This window comes from Anopheles marshallii, chromosome 3, assembly GCF_943734725.1.
Source record: "Anopheles marshallii chromosome 3, idAnoMarsDA_429_01, whole genome shotgun sequence".
In the NCBI taxonomy this organism is placed as follows: domain Eukaryota; kingdom Metazoa; phylum Arthropoda; class Insecta; order Diptera; family Culicidae; genus Anopheles; species Anopheles marshallii.
The window spans coordinates 84,158,658-84,178,725 of NC_071327.1; the positions used below are offsets into that span (position 1 = coordinate 84,158,658).

Below are 20,068 nucleotides of genomic sequence, written 5' to 3' on the forward strand. Positions count from 1 at the left end.
TTGCTTCAACAACATATTCATTACCGCTCTTCATCATTACCGGTCGAAAGCAGCTGCGCTGAATGCATAACGAACTAAAGACAAATAAATATTGGTGGTATGGATTTCAGAATTAGACTTGTAATATGCTGCCTCAGAGGCGCCGTTTTTACTCGTTTGCGGTACGCAGTGCCTTTTTCGCCGCAAACTTCGTCTTAAAAGCATTGATGATTTGCCGATAGGCGAATACTTGAGTGGTTCTCTCCTTTGTCACTGTGTTTCGCACAGAATGAACAAAACTGTTTGGTTGAGTTTCCATTTCTTGTAGGCAAACACATTGTTTTCAATAATCGTCTATAAACAAACATTGTCTACGAAATTATCTGCTCTTACTCTCCCTTATTTTTCTTTGACGAAGCGTTTTTGGTCATTTTCTGTTATACGCAATGCATTAGAAGAAACCACGCGGATCTACTATTCACCTCCAGATTCATTCCGTTGTTCTCGCCGTATGTGTGTGTGCATGTTTCAACATTCACTTTGCTTTTGTCTTTTTTCAGAATCCAACCGTAGCACTTTTGCATGCGCTGTCCTGCGGAATCCGCGCTTCAATCTCATCTCTGTCTTTGTTTTACATGAAGTAGCTACTAACGTACGATGCCACAATCAGCCCAAGCACGGTTAAACAGATCAGGATCATAATCTTCTTCTGCAGAGATGAAAGTGCAACACATCAGCAAACGTCATTAGAGGTGTTCAGTGTGTGAGTTTGTGTGTTTGTCGGTGGTGGATCAGTGTAGGGAGAGAGAAACAGTTTCAATTTAGTGATATACATTGTATTGCTGACTACCATATGTATAACAACTACCCCATAGATAGATACATTATTTAAAAAAAACTGTAGTATTATATATATAAATATATTTATTGACCGAAAGCATAAGTTAAAGGTATAGTATTTAAAAAAAGAATCTCACTAAACCGTACACAACATATACTACCAAACGTAAGGCAATTGAGTGTAATAATTAACATTCAATCATCAGAGAAGAGAATCATTTAAGCAAACAAAATAAAACATTTCAAGAGGAAAGAATAGGGACAAATGCATTGAAGTGAAATATTGTGAAATATTTATTAATCGTGCTAGTGTACAAAAACAGCGCTTAAAAGAAATGCATTCAAGACAAACAATAAAAATGTACATTATTAAAACTAATCCGATAATATACTTTTTTGTCAAACTTTGTTTTTGGTTTTACAAGACGCGAGAGTATTTAATATTAAATAAAAATACACAATCGTAAGGCCACAATAGTATGCAGCCACCAGTATGATAGTATAATACGAGGTTAAAATTTTACATCATGCACACTTTCATTCATACCATTCATACCATTTAAGTTTAGTGTAACACTTTCAGATGAACAAGCTTCCCTTTACAAACATGAAGCGTGGTCCATCAGACCTTTGTAAAATGAACCTCTCTTCGCTCAAGTTATTCTCCCCATTATTCCTATGCCAACGATGATATGACGTTTAGACCATATGTGTGATCTTTTATAGCACTGTCATTTGTTATAATATTTAAAAGAATGTTGGAAGACTTTTTGAAACAGCATACTTCATTGTTTTGCAATCGAGAAAACAAAAAGCGAAACATCTTTCTCGCGGGATATAAGGAATAAAAACCCATGTTCGGAACTGCAAGCGTCGATACGCTTCCAACCGCAGAGCAGCGTTTATAGTGTTTTCTTACGTATAAAATGCATTATATTGTTCAACATATATCACACGACTATCAGTAGCAGTTATATTAAATCAGCACTATACTATCAACTATTAAAATGAATAAAATTATCTAAATCAACCCACTTCGCACATTTCAACCTCTGCATTAAACGCTAGTGGCCTTACAAACATACCTGTGTCAATGTCAACTAGTTAATCGTTTTGCTTTTTATTGACTCAGTAATGATATGGGTTTTGGGGCAATAAATAAAGTAGTTACATTCCAATTGCCTGCACTGTACTATGCCAATTATAATACCTTCATCTTTCTATTTCCCATATACAGCTGGCAAAAATATACGTTTCCCCTTTCTTTAGTGTTATTCACATTTCTTAACTATGTGCATTACTTTCGAAAACTCTATTTAGTACAAGTAAATGACAATTGTCTGTTTTGTTTACTTTTTTCCTACCCAATTCCTAAATCTTCATATGTCAAACAAATCATAGTGGAGATGTATTTAGTTTGCGTCAATCAGAAATAAGCTTTCATTCTCCTCGTTCTGCTAATTAGCAAATCGGTAACGTTGATTTGCTACACGTATCGAAAGTTAGGCGAAATATTGTAGTCTGGCCACGGTAATCAACTTGTCGTAAATTTAACTGCTGTATGCTAACCATAAATAATTATAATGCACGTTTTAGGTTACCGTTTCTATATGTATGTTGTTTAGTTTTTTAGTTCAGCTCTTCACTAAACTACACTAAGAAAATGAGTAACAGAATGACGAGCGTTACTAAGAGGCAAATCGCAATCATGATTTTTTTCTGGAAAATAAAAAAAAACAAAGTAAGGTAATGTTTCATTTTACACATGGATTAATCATGTCCAGTCCCAGCACCATTTGAAAAGTATTTTGTTAAAAAAGGCTAGTATTATTAATCGTATTATTGGAAATATGACAAACGTTAAACAATTTGCATGCTGCTCAATGTTAGATAGAAGGAATGGCTTGAAGAGCCGAAGCCACATCGAAACTAAGTTTAATTTCAAACGTTATGTTCATGACTTAGACAATCATGATTTTTCATTTGCATGTAATCAGATTCTTTCTATGTTGTGTTCTAAACTGGTATCTTATCTTGTGTTGGTAAAAACATTTCATTTCATTTCATTTTAAACTTGCCGTGATGTTTCTATTTTTCAACTAAACACATATATCGCGACATTGTAGACAATGGAATATCGTCAGAACCTACCAATTTTCAATTGTGAGCACTTTGCTCTCTCCGATGTAAAATCGCACTACTAGTTATGCACGATACGTGGAGTTACGTAAGGTAGATCGCCAAGAATACTACTAATATAATGATCGCTATTAGAACACAAATAGCGATCCAGATTTTTTTCTGGAAAACAACAATAAAGGAAATAGAAATGAATAAAATGTATTATTATTCCACAGAGACGTACAGAAACAAGCAGTTTTATTACAATGCATGATTCACCATTTCATATGATGGCTACAGAAAATCCGATCCCAGTTACCGATTTCGGCATGAGTATTCTCTTACACAAATGACACATAAAATTGGAACACATGAAAGTATGGGATAGACAATGACAAAACCCATCCTCACAGTAAACCAAACAAAATTAAAACTAAATCCAATTTTTTTTGCACACCGAAGCAAAACAAATTGTACATTTGCATACTTAATACATCACTTTGATTAACCTTCTCAAAATGCAATAGAGCGCATAATATTTTCATTTTCTTATTCAAGCACCCGAATGTTTTCAAGCCAACCTGTAAAGATCGATTCCACACAAACACAACATTTTAACAGCCCCAGACGACAAAAACAGTAAAAATAAGCAACACAAATACCTGTCTGAAATTGATTAGTAAAGACTAGTAATGGTTTAATATTCACGTCCGTTTCTTGTTGAGTTTTTGAGGTATTTTCAAGTCATTTGCGCATAGGATGTAAAGAATCATTTGAGATATACTGACTAACCGGAAAACCCAATCAATACGAAGGTCATTATTAGTATGCTTAGTTGCAGAAGATTTGTTTCAACATATACCAACCGGCAATGAACCAAAGTCTTGCAAACGTACCTTTCTGGCTTTGGCCATATACTTGACGGCTTGGACCAAATCTTGTTGGCCCGTTGTAACGTAATCCCGACTGTTTTCCACATGGTACTCAATTCGGTCCACCATTTCCCCCTTTCGTCCGGAGAAGACGATGGTTGCGTACCAGGTACACGACGAACGGCATCAGCACGATACAGGTCGGATGTCGAACGTGCCAAGATCCCCATACCATCACAACGATCATGCAGTTGCACACGCTCGTCAAGGATTCGATTTGGGGATTGGGTGCGTTGGTACCAGTTTTTATTCACATTGGTTCCATTGACAGGAGAATTGTATTCGTTTTCGTACAAATGTAGCAAATCGGATGAGGATTTGGATTTGGCATGGTTCATAGAGGAACAGTGGGATTGGGAAAGACCATTTTTGGAGTAGAATGGTTGGTTGGATAGGAATGTGTGAGTAGTTAAACGATCACCGGTGTAAGCAGAATAAGCACAATTACGGGAAGTAGAAATACCGACAGTCGACCCGGATGCGGATGCAGTATCGTTGGTGGCATTGTAGTCGCCATATTTCCGCAGAGAAGACAAACTCGGCAAAACCCGCAAAGGGAAAAGAACATAATACATAATTGTAGAGAGATTGCAATATTAGAATTTCATTCGAAAAAAGCCAGGAAGAAACCGGAGCCATAGATTATCCGTTAGCAAAGAGTGTAGAGAAGATCCAGTATCACGAAAGTGCATCATTACATTTGGTCGAATGTGTCGATTAAGGTCAGTCGGTAGAGATTAGTAGTTACAGGAATTTATTCACAGTACACACATTCATTATGTCATGTTTTATCCATTCACACACACACACAATAGTTAATAAAAATATAATATTCAAGCAGGTATAGAAGTAGCAAACAATAGTCACAAGTTAATTATTACAAGTATTAATATGCAAATAAATACAACCGAAGCGTTAAATTAGTTACAGATCGATAGCACATATAGCATGTGCGGTTATAATAGAAGCATGATTGTTAAGTGCAATTAGATATTTTGTAAATAAAAGCAAAAACCAATTAAAGTTATTTCCCCCAATGACATTGATACGAAATCGTATTTATAATCAATAAACAACATACAGGTAAGTAGAGAGGATCAAATGAACGGAGGGGTTGCACGGGATTGATAAGGGGGGAGGATCGGGATTTTACACATGTTTGTATGTCACAGCAGAAAACCAGTTCAATTTTCATGACGTGAGGCATACAAAACAAACACGATGTTGGAGAGATCACAGGGATGAAATCAAAACAATGTATGGAAAGAAAGAGAAAAAAACACACAACATTAGTATAAGAGTCGGTAGATTTACTCACCCGGCGGGCTTTGCTTTGATATTTAAGCGCTTTCTTTGTGTCTTGTGTCGCTGTTTGAACATAATCCATTGCATGTTCGACGTGATATTCTATACGATCAATCATTTCACCCTGAAGGAGAAGGAGGTAGTACGTTTTGCATGACATTTTGTTTCACAAACTTATCATAACCAGTGAGCAAATTTGATAATTTGTATATACTACAAGTGTCTTGCGATATATTAACTATTGCCGTTTGTTGGTTTGTTTTACACATGGTTGCTGGTCACACGTGAACATTCTACGATCACACGTGAACTGCTGTGGAATGTGCGTATGGGATTTACTCTGTATGGTTTGACAAAATATTATCAGCCATGACAATTTTTTACATAAATGTTTGCAGTGACCTTGATTCCATAGCTCACAGGATAGAAAACATACGACTATTAAGTAAATACACACACACACACACAGAAAGAGAGTGCGCCATGGTCAGGTGAGTCAGAGGAAATGCAGCAATTCGGTCAAGAATTACACAAAAATACAACACTGATGTTCCATTGATATACATAAATATTACAGGGTACACAACATTTACATAGACCTAGTTTTGTCAGTTATCGATAATTCGATTTTACTTTTACACTAGCGTTAGATTTGAGCTTTGATATTACAGGATAGTGAAAAATGGCAGATGAAACAGACAGGTAGAGTGATAGAAAGAGCCACAGAGTTATAACTATCCATCCATCAAATGCATTACGTAGCAATACAACACAATCAATGTAAAACAGATAGACGAATCTGTTTTGAAATTAATACACAACAGTGCAACATGACCTCTTTCACATGTTGCAAAAAAATATCCGAAATCAGGCAGTAATTGCCAAAACACCTTAAACGGTGTTTCTCCTTCCTATTGTTTTGACATTTTGAAATATAGCATAAACTCAGGATTACTTCGTCGATGATTCTCGGGCGTGTTTAGGATTGTTACACTACTAGTACTATCATTTTCAGTAGCCTGGTCTGTACGGTCTCTAATCATTTCTAGCAGCTCCTTAGCCTCCAAAGTAGCGCTTGAGGATCAACGCAAAGTCCTTATGTCAGCTGATGCACTTTGTGCAACAGTTTAACCTATATTTCATATAACATCTGCAACTGAGAGCTGTATGCAACAACACCGTCGAACCGGTTTAAAGTTCCACGGTGTTGGAACAGCTGTCAGGCGATATAAGGGAACTCGTCGGAAGCTACGGTAAGCATAGCATACTATATTCATTTCATACGTTATAAAGGGTGATGTAAAAGTTATAATATTCTATCCTAGTGGACGGAATTAAATGTATTGAAATGACTATTCAGGGTGCATTACTTAAATGGTTTAAAAAAGATTGTATGATCATGCTGAATATGCTTTGCTGAATTGAAATGATAAATATTCTAATTATTTTCATAATTTTTTTATCCGGTTGATTAGACTAACAAATAATGACCAAATCAACAATTTCTTAAACTGCAGAAAACAAATCGATTCATTGAATTGACATAGTCAATAATTGCTTAAAACTTCTATATTTTTGTCATTTTAAAGATGTATCTAAATGAGATGAATGATTGCGAATTAAATATTGATCAATGGACGGCCCGGTGGCATGATGGTAGCGGCGCCGGTCTTCACACGAACGGACCGGACCAAAATCCCATCCGGGCCAATCCCCCGTAGCAAGGACTGACTATCCGGCTACGTGGTAAAATAAGTCGATACGGCCAGGCCGTTCTAACGAAAAAAAAATATATTGATCAATGATGACGTTGGAAGGCTGGAAGATCCTAATGCGAATATACGCGTTGATCACGGCCATAAAGAACGGATATGTTAAGGAGCTCAATACGAAATCGAAGCTAGTGTAACATAGAATAAACAGACACGAGCAGGTGATATGTAAAGCATGCATATAAATTGTCCACCTTACCTGACTTTCAACCAACATAGCCATATCCATGAACATATCATGCAGTTCCCTAATTGAATTTTCCAATTTTATAATATCTGCATGTCGAGCTTCGATATCGGCCAGAGTTTGCTTGGCTTGCTGGGTCTCCATGATGATCTACAGAAAACGTCGGAGAGCAAAACATTTCGTTAGAATCGCGTAATTACAACTGTCAACTGTTACAGGTGACTGGAGAAATGCAATGAACTGTATCTAGCACAATCCACGAATATTCGGATCAAATCGTTTACCCCCTGCGTGAAGACGGCCGAATTTCCCTGCTCCAACATTTCCTCAAGTTCTTCGTTTGTTGTTGCTCTACCCGCTACAATGAAACAGTTGTAAAATAATCGATTGGTTACAACCTCGGTACTATTTCCGCTGCTGTCTTTGTATGCGCCACTAACTAATTTCCAGTTGTCGTTGTATTCTTCCTTTGCAACGCTCTCGATAATCGGTCTGGGTCCGGTTATACTCCGTCATGACCTCGACGAACTTTCGCGACAGCGCCGAATGTTGCGTTTTTCGTATCCTTAGATCAGCATTCGACTTGCTCTGCTGCTCTTCCTGCTCAATGTTTTGTTCGATTCCCTGTTTCAGTACAAATATAAGGAAGGACAAATATAAGCCATCGTATGTACGTAAAGGCGACTAATGTAATTTTTATTCCGTACCTTAAGCTTCCCTCTCACTCTGTTGGCAGTTTTTTTAATGTCGGCCATGAGGTCCTCAAGTTCCTGTTTGGTTTCTGAAAAAAACAACAGTGAAACAATTTATTTGGCTACTGATCGTCCTCCACTGCACCATATTTCACAAGCTTACTCTCATCTGACTGTGGAGCCGACAGGATGGCACTGTGTTTCTTCTTCACTTCTTCGACATTTGCCTGAATTTTGTCAATCATCATCCGTATCTCCTCCACCTCTTTAAAGAAGTCTTCCATGAAGCTGCCCTCCACCGGCACAGCCACATCCTCGGGCATATCCTCATCATCGCTCTGTGCCTGTTATAGCGTAGATAAACAAATCGGAAAAGAGAAAACATATGTATCATGTATGCGTGATTGGAAAACATTTTATACCTATAAACCGTCGTAAGATTATAGCCTCATACTACCAAAAGAATAGAAAAATGCATCAGAAATAGAGAGAAACAAAAGTAAAGATTGATTTGAATTTATTAACGCCAAGCAATTCCCGTCAAGTAGCATCTTCATCACATGTACGCCGAACCAATGCCATCATACCAAGCGCCTATGTAGCGCATCCATGATCATGTACAGATCGCAACGAGATAATTACTACAAAAGTACAACCCCCAACCATTTATCCGTACGTATTAATAATAAAACACTCTAATCAAAAAATAATACGTTCGCCTTGTACTACCCAACCGTTTTTACTTTCCAAAAGCCGCACCCTTCTCACGGCGAAGAATACCACAGAGTCCATATACATTTACATTAACGTTCAACATGCCCCCCACTAGCCTTTTAGCTGCTGCCCACCTAATAAGCAGCGTGCGAGCGTGCGTGGGGGGCGTTCGTCGGTAATGTGTCCACAGAACAGCGATCTGTGGAAAAGGCTTCTTTCATTGTTCCCTAGCTTCAAAGTGTCATGCGCGCAAACGATTTGCAAAACTTTATCTTCCTGCCTATGACGGCTAAAGGGGTGGATGATAATGTGGGAAACGCGAAGGGGTCCAAATGTCATCGCGTGCAGTCGCCTATATTGGTCGCCTTGTACACAAACAACAACAAAAAAACAATGTTACGAGGCACCAGACGCCTCCATCGATAAGCGACACATTTTTTATTTAATTATACCTTTTTGGTACATCGGTTTGGAAATAAATTCTGCGGCTTCTGTACAACAAAGCGCGTGCGAAATGAAAGAAACATTTTGCGATTCCTCGAGAATTGTTTGTACTAGCACAAAAATATATTTATTGCTGCGAGATGTGGAGAGCTTAGTAGCGTGGCTGAGGGCAGTCACCGCCAATCCTGTCCACAAATATTGATTTACTTTTGCCAAAGTTGCCAAAGGACATGTCCTGGGAGTGCATAATCGATGACGTCAATAACCGTTCAGTATATGCGTTAGTGACTGCTCTAATGACGTCGGTTGATTCCGTTGGTTTGACAATATCAGCCTCCCGAACCCCCAGCCACAACCATATCAATAACTTCCCACACATACACACAGCCACACATTGCTGTCTCTTTGCGGCAACTTTCATAGAAAAAGGAAATAATAGTTAATAGCAAACATAGCAACAATAGCAACATCGCAAAGCAAAATGTTCATATTGATAAACATCAGGTCACAATATACTACTCACTTTACAGCTGCTTGTTGGAATAGGATTTCCAATGTGTATAACGCAGAACGCAGCATACTAAATTGTTTCTTTTTTCCATGTAAAATTGAGATAATGCCAATTAATATCAATATCCTTCTTACGAAGTACCAGGCGTCTCCATCGCGATCTTTGTCACAATGTTTATGTGTGGATCGTTTGCTAACATGAATTTACTTGTCATTGTTTCTGTTAAAGTAAAAAAACCTTAAATACACTATACTGAGATGTACACTTAAACAATAGCAACGGAAATGTTGAAATTATTTAATTGTTTCAGTAAGATCGTTCATCCCAAGGCTCATGAAATGCCATTTTCACAATCCGATAGTTCGTATATCCTGCTAATTCCTTCTTCTATCATCCTTTTTCTCTCATCTAGAATACTTTAACACACACATACAAAAAAGCATCCTCATTCATTGCATAATGATAAAGTATCCTATAAATAGCTGACATACAAAAAAATGTCTCTTTTTCTTCATTATAGCCGCCCCGCTGGTCAGGGTAAATCGGAGCGTACAGTTTTAGAGATCAACTTAATATTTTATGAGCTGCCACTCCTAGACCAACAGCAGCATCGCTAGCAACGTTTTGTTTGCTGCATGCCTTTCCGCTTAAAGCAAAGTCACCATTTAACACCAAGACTTCCACCCCTGCAGTGCTATTTTTTACATACCCGATGTTTGATGAGGGTTTTTTTGCACGGCCAAACCTTATTGCTTTTATCGTGCGAATAATTAAACGATGAAGAAGCACTGAATTTTTATTTTCATCCGTTCTTCAATGTAAGGGTACGACGCGTGTGTAAACATCTACTGTAAGCCGTGTTTTATTAATTTCTGTGCTCATTCATTAATTGGTAGCCAATTTTAACCACTACTTTAATAAAACAACAGTTTTAGCAATTGTGGAAGAGTGTTTATGAAACAGCGTTTTTTTTGTTAAGGAAGTCGCGTACCGTTAGATGAATCTTGCTGCTCGCCAGTGCTATCAAGCGCATCCACATCATGTGCAATTGAGACAAACAATCGAAAGAATTCATTCGTCCGATCTCAGGCTATTCAGCTTCCCACGCGGCATTTCATTCGTGCATGTTAACCACAAGAGCACAATCAATACACTGTTCTTGCTTGACAATTTTCGAATGCAAACGCGGTCGTAATTCGATTCATAAAGCAACGCAAATCAGACATCTTTTAAAGCGTATAGCAATTGTGAAACATTTGACTCGAACGAACTTTACCAAACAGTTGCAAACACATTCATTATCATTTCATTGATAAATGTTAAAATTTGTTAAATAATTGTTAAATAAACAACATTACTTACTAAAAAGTAAGATTGTTAAGGAAAACAGGACGTTAATGATCATCTCTATCGACGACACATCCAAACAGACAACTCAAACAACTCGCTTCTAAAACTGCAAAACCGACTCTAAAGCTCCAGAACACAATTATTCGCATCTTAAAGAAAAGGAAAGTGAATATCCAGCGAAGGAACAGGAAAATCCTCACCGGAATGGACATAAATGCTGTTGCATTAAGAATCTGATCTACTGATGGGTATAAACAATGTGGAAGGCATAGAAAAGCTTCGGAAAGAAGTCTCCCAGATCAAATATCGTATAGTTGCTCCCACGTGATATGGCGCGTTGTATCATTGATGATTTTTTTTATTAATCTCCGCGACAACACTACATTTACAACAGAATGCTATAGCATGCGCAGTGTCCAAAATCAAACGCTTGTGTGTGTGCGATATAGAGAAAGAGAAAGAAAGAGAGAGAGAAGGATAGAGAGAGAGAGAAAAGGAGAGAGAAAGAGAATCACACAAACCGCGTCGACGATCTTCATTGAGGGAATGTTGGCGTTCATGGTTCCACCTTTGAAATTAACCCCATATAACCAAGTAATCAACCCACCGCTTCAGTACGCGGCATGGGGGCCCCCATTCCAGACCAAAGACGGGAAAATAAAATAAATAACCGTCGACATCCCGTCGAACTTTTTTATCCGGCTTCAATTTCGAGCGCCTTCCACACACCAATACACACCTGAGGCGCCCCAAAACGGAAACGCACCTTAACGCACCTACTACACCTACCACCACCCGAGATGTGTGTCGGCAGCATCATGCAAGACCGAAAAAGCAGGTTCACGCTACCACTGCGCATGATCGCTGACGCGGATAAGTGTTGCAGACCAATTTCGCTTCTTCATACACACACTCACACACACACCACGGACACATGCCATTCTGTCGTCCTTCCGCCCACCGATCTATAACGCATTGCGGTATTCCTGACAAACGACTAAGAGGGACTTCTTGTGTTTAGGGAAGGAAACGCACAATTCGCACGTCACGGCTATTAGAAAGTTGACTATGACCAGCTCCAGCTTCCTTCCTGTGTCATGATGTGTTTATTTACAAAAAACAAAAATCCTTCCCAAGACGATTCGATTTCCCATAGCCCCCCACTTCTCAACCGCTCCCATTGCCCGTTCGCACAAGCTGAATGTTGCAACCTTGTAACGAAAGCGAATATTGACAGTAACGAAATACAATTCCGAGAGAGTTCCGCGTACGATCTTGAACTTTGTTCGCCCTTGACCGTTACGGGTATGGCGGATAGCTCTCGGTCTGAATCGGAACCGAAAAGATTCAAAATTTTGGACAATTCATTATTGCTAACCCTCTCTTCGTTAACCTCTCACTCTCTCAAAGCTAAACATTTTGAAGGGTTTTTTTTTGTTGCTTTCGAATTCCTTAAAATACAAATAAATCAATTAATTTCCCCCAAACAACGGCAGCCGCAGGAGATTACGGTGCACAAGGAGGGTGTAGATGGAGTACAAATTACATCAAGGGCATCTGTGAGGTCGTTTGCGTATATATATGGAACACGATGCAGAATGCTCCCCTTACAAAAAAAAAAAACTCGTAATGTATGGACGATGTGTTCAATGCGTTGAACGATCATTCGATAGCCGGTTGAACTCGAGTGCGAGCACTTCTTTACTGTGAATTCTCTAGCGATAGGAATACTTCCTTAGCATCGCTGCTACAGCTGCTCTGAGTGAGCCTGTTCTGCCCCAGCACTCATTTTTTTTCAGTGATTGTTATTATGTTACTGTTCGTTTAAGTTTCACGCAGATTGTTGGCATGCCACACGATTGCAAAATTCGTCTAAGCCTCTTCTTATCACAATCTCGCCATTTCACACACTCAGGGTGTCATTTGCTCTGAGCTCTGACGCTTGCTGTGGAGCTTTGCTTTATTTTTTAGAAAAACTTACACATATAAAACACTTGAACGTATTGTTCGGTGGCTATCTGGCCTACAGACACCCACCCATTCATTGCACTATTGCCCATACATGAGCAACAAACAGAGCAAGTCCCGCTGCGTTTGTTCACTCACGCCGGCCGCAATGATATGGACAGATAGCGCGCTACGAACCCGCAAAACGTAGTGATATGAAGTCTATCAGTTTTTTTCAACACCAACAACACGTAATCTGTTCACAGCAATGAACCTAGCCATGGCATGTTGGGGAGTAATGTCAACACTACAAACGCAACACACCCGTAGAATTGCGACCGAGGTACTGGGTAAGTGTCATATCAATCAACAAACAACCAAAAAGCGAATTCCCGAGACTCACGGCTGGTGGTGATGACAAGTGATGTACGGACACACGCAGCAAAAAGCTGGAAGATGATTCATTGGGAGCATTTACCTACGGGCGCGGTTACATTTCAAGGTTTGAGATGGTCATGCAGCTTTAAACCTGTAGATGGGGGGGCTTTTAGCAATAGAGGTCAGCAAAAAGCCATGGACGAGCCAACGGAGCCGGTGCATGAATCACCTTCACGTTCAGCTGCATCAACCGTTTAGTGTGTGAGTAAGTTGACAATAGTTGACAAGTTGTGTATGAGTAAGTAAAATCGTTTAACACAAGATGTTGACATCAGTAGGTTAGTCACATTCCTTTTCTCAATAGGAATTTATCATCTCATATTACTGGATGATCAACGGGGACGTACAGTAGAAACATAATCAAACTTTACAGTTTTCGTTGCAACACATGAGGGACAATCACTATTAAAATTACATTTAAACGGAGCTGAAACACATTTGTTTTAAATGTTTGGCGTAAAACTGTAAAATCTACTTGATTGTTCAATATTACACGGATTCAATAATAATTCGCATGCATGCAAAATGTCATTTTCATCAGGCAAACACATAAGTTTCAAAGCAAACATTTATAGTAAACTCACCTTATTGCTAAACACCTACCATAAACAAACCATGTTGCAAACAAAAAGAGGTACAAATGTACAAAGCAGAGCAACAACAACAACAAACCAATAACATTTTCCCTCAAATTAATCCAAACCAACGTCTTAGGACGGTTAACATTGCCTGAAATACTGATAGGTTCTTTTGTGCAAACGAAAAATGCGAAGAAATATAACCTCACAAAACCTTTAGCATGCAAAACAAGACAACAACCAAAAACAAAAAAACAAATATCAACAAAGATATGCAACGGAACCAAAGAAAGGAAGCAGAACAAGAGCAAGAAAATGGTTAACTGTTTACACAAAATCGAAGGTGAACTAACCTCTATATCCTTTAGTTATTTATTCACATTGTACAATACAGTGTTGATGGTGGTTTTTTTTTATTATTATCATTTTGGTTTTTGTTTCCATTAGATTGCACAACAAAACACATCCACAAAACCACAAACGATTACACACATTCAGATGGACACGATAGCAGGAAGATGATTCATATTTGGTGGTGGTGGTGGTTGATGGTTCATTTTGCAGTACAGGTAGAAGTAGTAGTAGGAGTAGTAGTAGTAGTAGTAGTTGTAGTAGTAATAGTAGTTACAGTAGTGGCAGTAGTACAGGAGGTAATTGTTGCAATTATGATGATGATGGTGATGGTAGTAGTAGTAGTAGTAGTAGTGATGGTAGTAGTAGTAATATTAGTAGTAGTAGTAGTAGTAGTAGAAGTAGAGAAATACAGAAATAGGTATGAAAATAGAACATTAGAAAACATTTATTTGTACATTTATTTACAACAATCATCAAATAGGGGTGATTAGACAAATGATTATTAGATCTCATAGCTAAGCAAATAGATTACAAACTAAAAAGGAAAAGGATTGAACGATGTAATACACTGGGATATAACCTATGGGATATTCGATTTAAAACTACAAACATGACAATCGATGCATTCCAATTCCATGAACAGATGAATCGGATAACAGCTGAAAGCTAAGTTTCTCCATTGCCTTCCGAAACTACTATTAGGAAAGGTGAGCTTTTCTTCATAGGTGCTGGATAATCGAATGTCAATCTTATTTTTTTTTCGTCTAGAAACATGTCGCTGTTTTGCTAGTGTAATTTCATGATTTATATCGGTTATTTGATGTTTTATGCTCAAAAGCACAATCTACAATCACTTGTTTTGTTTTATATTAAATAGATTATGATATAGGGAGTAAATACATGGTTAAACGTTGTCATTATGTCTGTAGTTCTAGCATAGATCCACACACATACACTGACCCGTGTCTATTCGTTTGCTTAACACACACATGCCATCCGACATACGTTCGTTTAAACGATCAACACACATTTCAACAACGACAATAAAGTACAACAACTTATACCACATATTGGATTACACATAGAACAACAACAAAATTTACAACATAAATACACATATATACTGTTATATATGAAGCCACCAAAACACAGCACATTTATATTACAAAAATAAACACATTCATTCAATCGGATGTTCCACTATTCGTACAGATGAAATGATGGGGAAATATGTATCTCGTCAAGGAGATCACGACATAACGTCTAGAAAGCTGAACACGTGAGGGATAGTGTGTCTTTAATAGTTCAATAACATCCAGTTAATTAGCTTTTGCACGAATCCCCTCTGCACATGGTTTATGAAATAGTTTTAACTCCCCAGCTGTAGCTGTTGCTACTTTGGTGCTGCATAATTTAAGTCATACATACATCTGCCCTCAAAGAGAGTCAGTGTAACACATCGCGCATTGGTTAGTACACATTATCCCCTGTGGCCATTGTTGCCAATGGCGTTTGTGGCTTTATGCAACCACTTCTTCCATTGCTTTCGCTCTCATCTCTTCGAGCATTGTACTGCAATGGATATGTTGGGCTAAAAAGTATTACTTGCATCACAATCGTATTAGGGGCTAGGGGCGTTGCAGTAAATCTGATCTGCCTGTTTCTCCGTCATATAAACGATTCTTCTTCTTCTTCTTGGAGCCTTCCATACCACTGCTAGGAAGTCATATACCTGCCAGTGTTGGGTAAATAGACTTATTTTTACCATGTACATGAACAGTAAAAAATAAAATGTGATCTTCCTCGGGCGACCCAAGATGGAAATTTCGACCGATCCCCTACTGAGGGAAATACGGGACCATTACCACCTTCACATAATAAAGGGTTACTACTAATCGTATGCTCACGGATGATCACAATCGTAGATCTACGCGATCCACAAAGAATCGATCCTACGACCTACGGTGCGCACTGGACCGAACGTCGCACCACAAGGCCATGGAACTGTCCGTCAATGAGCAACTAAAATTTACCATATGATCGATGGTTGATCAAAATTCAAAAACATTTACGAAGGGGCAATTGGTACAGACATGAGGGTCAGATGTTATTCGATTTTCTTAACCCACAAAACTCAAGACCATGGAAGGGACTGCTCCAGCATAGTAAAAAGAATCAATAAAAAAACTATTTTCATTTGCATTTGCAATAAGCAAATGTCCCGAGACAAATGGTAGGGCACGTGGTGGTGGCAAGTGACGTATGACAAAAAAGGGAAATTAGTTGTCGAATATGCATATTTCTGGCTAGCTACTGACGCGTATTGGCGTACATACGGCCAACTCTCGCAGACGCCTGCCCCAACGATAGACCCATTTCGACCCAGCAGCACTTGACTCTTCGTTCGATAAAGGTCTACACACCCTTGTTGGGTAGGCAAAAGGGAAGAAACACAGTCCGCGGCGATGAGATCTGTTCATTGATTCCTTGCCGGAAATTCATTCGCACATTCGTGCACATGGGCACGGGGGAGCCAATGTCTTTTTCTGCAGCATTTTCCGCCAATACGCACTCGCACAAAAGCGTTTGCTAAACGCCAACCGGCCAACAATCTCTCAGTTCGTCCGCGTGGAAATCTCCTTATCGCGTGTATCGGAGTGACCGGAAGAAAGGTAGCGTCGAATCGGATTCCATACAACAGTATTGCTACACACACCATCATCCATCGTCCTGGTGAATTTTCACCGCCGATGCTGCGGCAGTACCACGTCAGGAAAACGATAATCTCTTTCGGGTTCTTTCGATTTTCCTCTTATTCCTATCCCTTGCTTTCTCTCCTTTTCTCTCGCTCTTTCTACTTTCAGACTTTTTCATGTCAAACCTTCCACAAAAACATCGCAACACTGCGCAGTCGCAATGATAACACACCAAGAGACAAACAGTGTATGTGCTTTTTAGCGAATGAAATTCATGTCCAATAGAATTTCTTCTATTGTTTGCAACAATTAAAACTCCATTTGGGTGCATTTTTTTTATTTCGCCAATTTTTGACATCATTCTCCTTGACGTAATCTACATTCGCCTTTAAGTCTTTGTGTAGTGCAGTGTTTAGTTTTTTTAGTTAGTTTTTTCACTGTTTAAGCAAATTTACGGGCAGCAAATTTTTGTATAAAAGAACTAATTTGATCATTGATTGAACGATACACGTATCTATGTACCTTCGCAACAGGTTCTAAATACCACACTATCACCAAATAAATCATCTTCACTTCCCGTAACGTATCAAAAGGAATGATACGCTATTGGAAAGCCACTAGAAAATCACCAGCATATTAGTCTAACGATTCATATTTGGATTTGGAAAATACGTTACAAAAACAAATGGGTCCTTACTGCAGGAAATTCCCCGAAAGTCATCCCATTGATAAGTGGAGAGAATAATTGATCGATCAACACCCTAATGTGGACAAAAACACTGCATGATTCGCCTTTTTCATTCATGAAATAGTTCACAATACAGTGTCGAACCGTCTGTTTCGACTGAAAAGAGACAAAAGGGCGATGTGTGTGAGTGTGCATGTAACAGCAGCTTCGATGATCCCGATGGACAGTATGAAAGGATATCCTAGAGTGTTTTACTTAGAAATACCGGTGGGGAACCAAAAAACGGCCGCTTTCGTCGCCTGAAACACCTTTTCGGTTGGTGATAATCTTATTCACTGTTGACCGACCTGATTCAACTTTTGAATGTCTTGAATAGTACCAAAAAATCTTCATTAGACAACAGGAAAGAGAGAGAGAGAAAGAGATAGAGAGATACAGTAAAAAGTGCACCAAGTACTAAACATTCCACATATCAAGCAGCTTCCACTCCCATCAACGTTTTCATTGCTATCAAAACCAGCCAGTACCGAAAGGATTCCTATTTCGCACCCGCTCTCGCATTTGGAAGAGCGTTTCGAATAGAAAAGGCTTTTCGAGTCTCGCGTCCCGTGTCTTGGGCTTCTGCAATTTAAACCTCCTAATCGTGCGGGAATAAAAGGCACACAGGCAAGAGGTCCTTGAAGCAAGAGAAACCGCACTGAATTGAAAAAGGGAATCCCGATGAACGCTCGCAAGCGCAAGAGCAACCACACTCTGCTACTAAGCCGCATTCATGACGATGCATTTGTTCGTGGAGGGAGCGTGCTATAGCACGGACGATGGGTGTTAGTTCCTTCTGTTATAAGACATGGTCTGAGCGGAACAAGTAGGGTTTTCTTCACCTTAGCTAGCCGTCCGATTAAACTTCTTTTAGCTACCGTTCAGTTTTTCCACTTCCGACTAGTATTAAAATGGAGAGAAAGAGTGCTAAAAAGAGCAAGTCTCTAGGCAAGCCACAAAAACATGCTCACCCACGAATCGGAATTACGCGGCGAGTGGCTTTTACCGTGAGCATCACAAAACACGAACGCAACAGCATGGCAAAGAGCGCATATTCTCACGCCGCCAAGTGGCGTATATAGACGCTGCTGGTTTCGGGAAAAAGGAAGAGTTGCTTCGAATCCTGTGTGTTACGATTGGGCCGCCACCTATCCCTGCCCGCGTCACTTTCTCTTTTCGGTTCTGACCGAGAGTGTGTGTCCGCCTCCCCCCACGGTAGTATTCGGGTGGGGTCGATTTTCCAATGCGTCCCTAGGAACAAAATCCGTTGGCGAGGATGAACCAAATGAACTTTCCGATTGACATTTAACTCCCCTAGCACCTATGGAATTGTTGACAGCGCCTAGTAGCGTTTAATGGGTAAGTATACTAGGAAAAACTATTACATTCGTACTAGAGGTACTAAAATGCGAGGAAAATCATAACATGATATGTTTTGATTGTTTCTTTTCCTTGTATGAAAACTTATCAGCCAAAATCTATATCACAGAAAGTATGTGTATGTTTTTTTCTTATATGCTGAACGTTATACACTGCAATGGATAACTAAAGAAGAGGTGCTTCATAAAGGGATAAAATCAAGATCTAACCTAAAGCACGCTACTAAAGAATAAAATTAAAGGAAGACCTACCGCTTGCAGAGCTGCTAATCTGTCCTTCGTCATTTTGACCGCTTCTTATCGCCGGTGGCTCCCTCTACGCACTTCCTGCTGGGGGTGGGGGGGAGTATGTGTATGTACGGGCGTAAATATGTTGTGTCGCTGTGTGCGTGCGTCGGAATGTCCGTCTGTTTGTCCTCTAATATACTGAAGCGGAGATTTTCTCGGTTGTCTGCGTTGTTTTCCGTAGAAACCAATAAACTTCTACCGATTTCGGCAAGAAAAATCACCCGCTCGTGCCCGAATCCACCGACTCCTTTGTTCACCTACTCCACCAGACAAACCGGAGAACCACCACCCGTTTTCCTGACCGTCTCTCCGATCGATCGACAGTCGCGTGTGCTCTAGTTTCCCGTTTGGTTGATGCGGTGAACAACGGTATATTGGGACTGCCGGACGGGCCGTGACATAGGGCAAGGGAAATAGGGTACAGTAACACCAGGATATCTGCAGGTTTGCGGTCTCCTCGTCGTCTACAGTACCGACGACCTTTACTGTGTTAGCACCACTGTTAAACTTTCACACTCTTTCGCACCTTTGCACCACTCTGCACCTACACGGCTGATGGAGAAGATAATGGATAAGAATTCTGGCTACTACATTTAGGCGAGCTACTACAATTTCGACCACTGCACATGATGGTGATTGGCACACCCTGCCTTTATGCTGTATGCTGTTGCATTGTTATGTTCGAACGGCCACTTTTTCAGCTACACGCCATCTCGACATCTCTCTTTGCACCAATGACACATCGTGCACGAAACGAAAGAGCACCACCCTCACCACAATGGCAATTTCAGCGGCAAACCGTGCGGGGGTGTTG

General features: G+C 39.6%; 1 protein-coding gene across 1 annotated transcript; it reads right to left on the bottom strand.

Moving 5' to 3' along the window:
• Window positions 1-610: 610 nt before the first annotated feature.
• LOC128713293 (syntaxin-1A) lies at window positions 611-8,439 on the bottom strand. The gene is made up of 8 exons (XM_053808154.1): window positions 8,416-8,439; window positions 7,992-8,172; window positions 7,844-7,917; window positions 7,577-7,760; window positions 7,421-7,494; window positions 7,149-7,286; window positions 5,191-5,301; window positions 611-688 (listed from the first exon to the last, which is right to left on the bottom strand). Exons 1-8 carry the CDS (start codon window positions 8,437-8,439, stop codon window positions 611-613), a joined length of 864 nt encoding a protein of 287 aa, XP_053664129.1.
• Window positions 8,440-20,068: the final 11,629 nt, after the last annotated feature.

Coding starts and splice junctions, on each gene's coding strand:
- LOC128713293 (XM_053808154.1), bottom strand. CDS start 8,439: ATGGATGCGCTACATAGGCGCTTG. Junction 7,495..7,576: donor ACAACGACAACTGGAAATTA/GTTAGTGGCGCA, acceptor GTTTCATTGTAG/CGGGTAGAGCAACAACAAAC. Junction 7,287..7,420: donor CGGCCGTCTTCACGCAGGGG/GTAAACGATTTG, acceptor CGTTTTCTGTAG/ATCATCATGGAGACCCAGCA.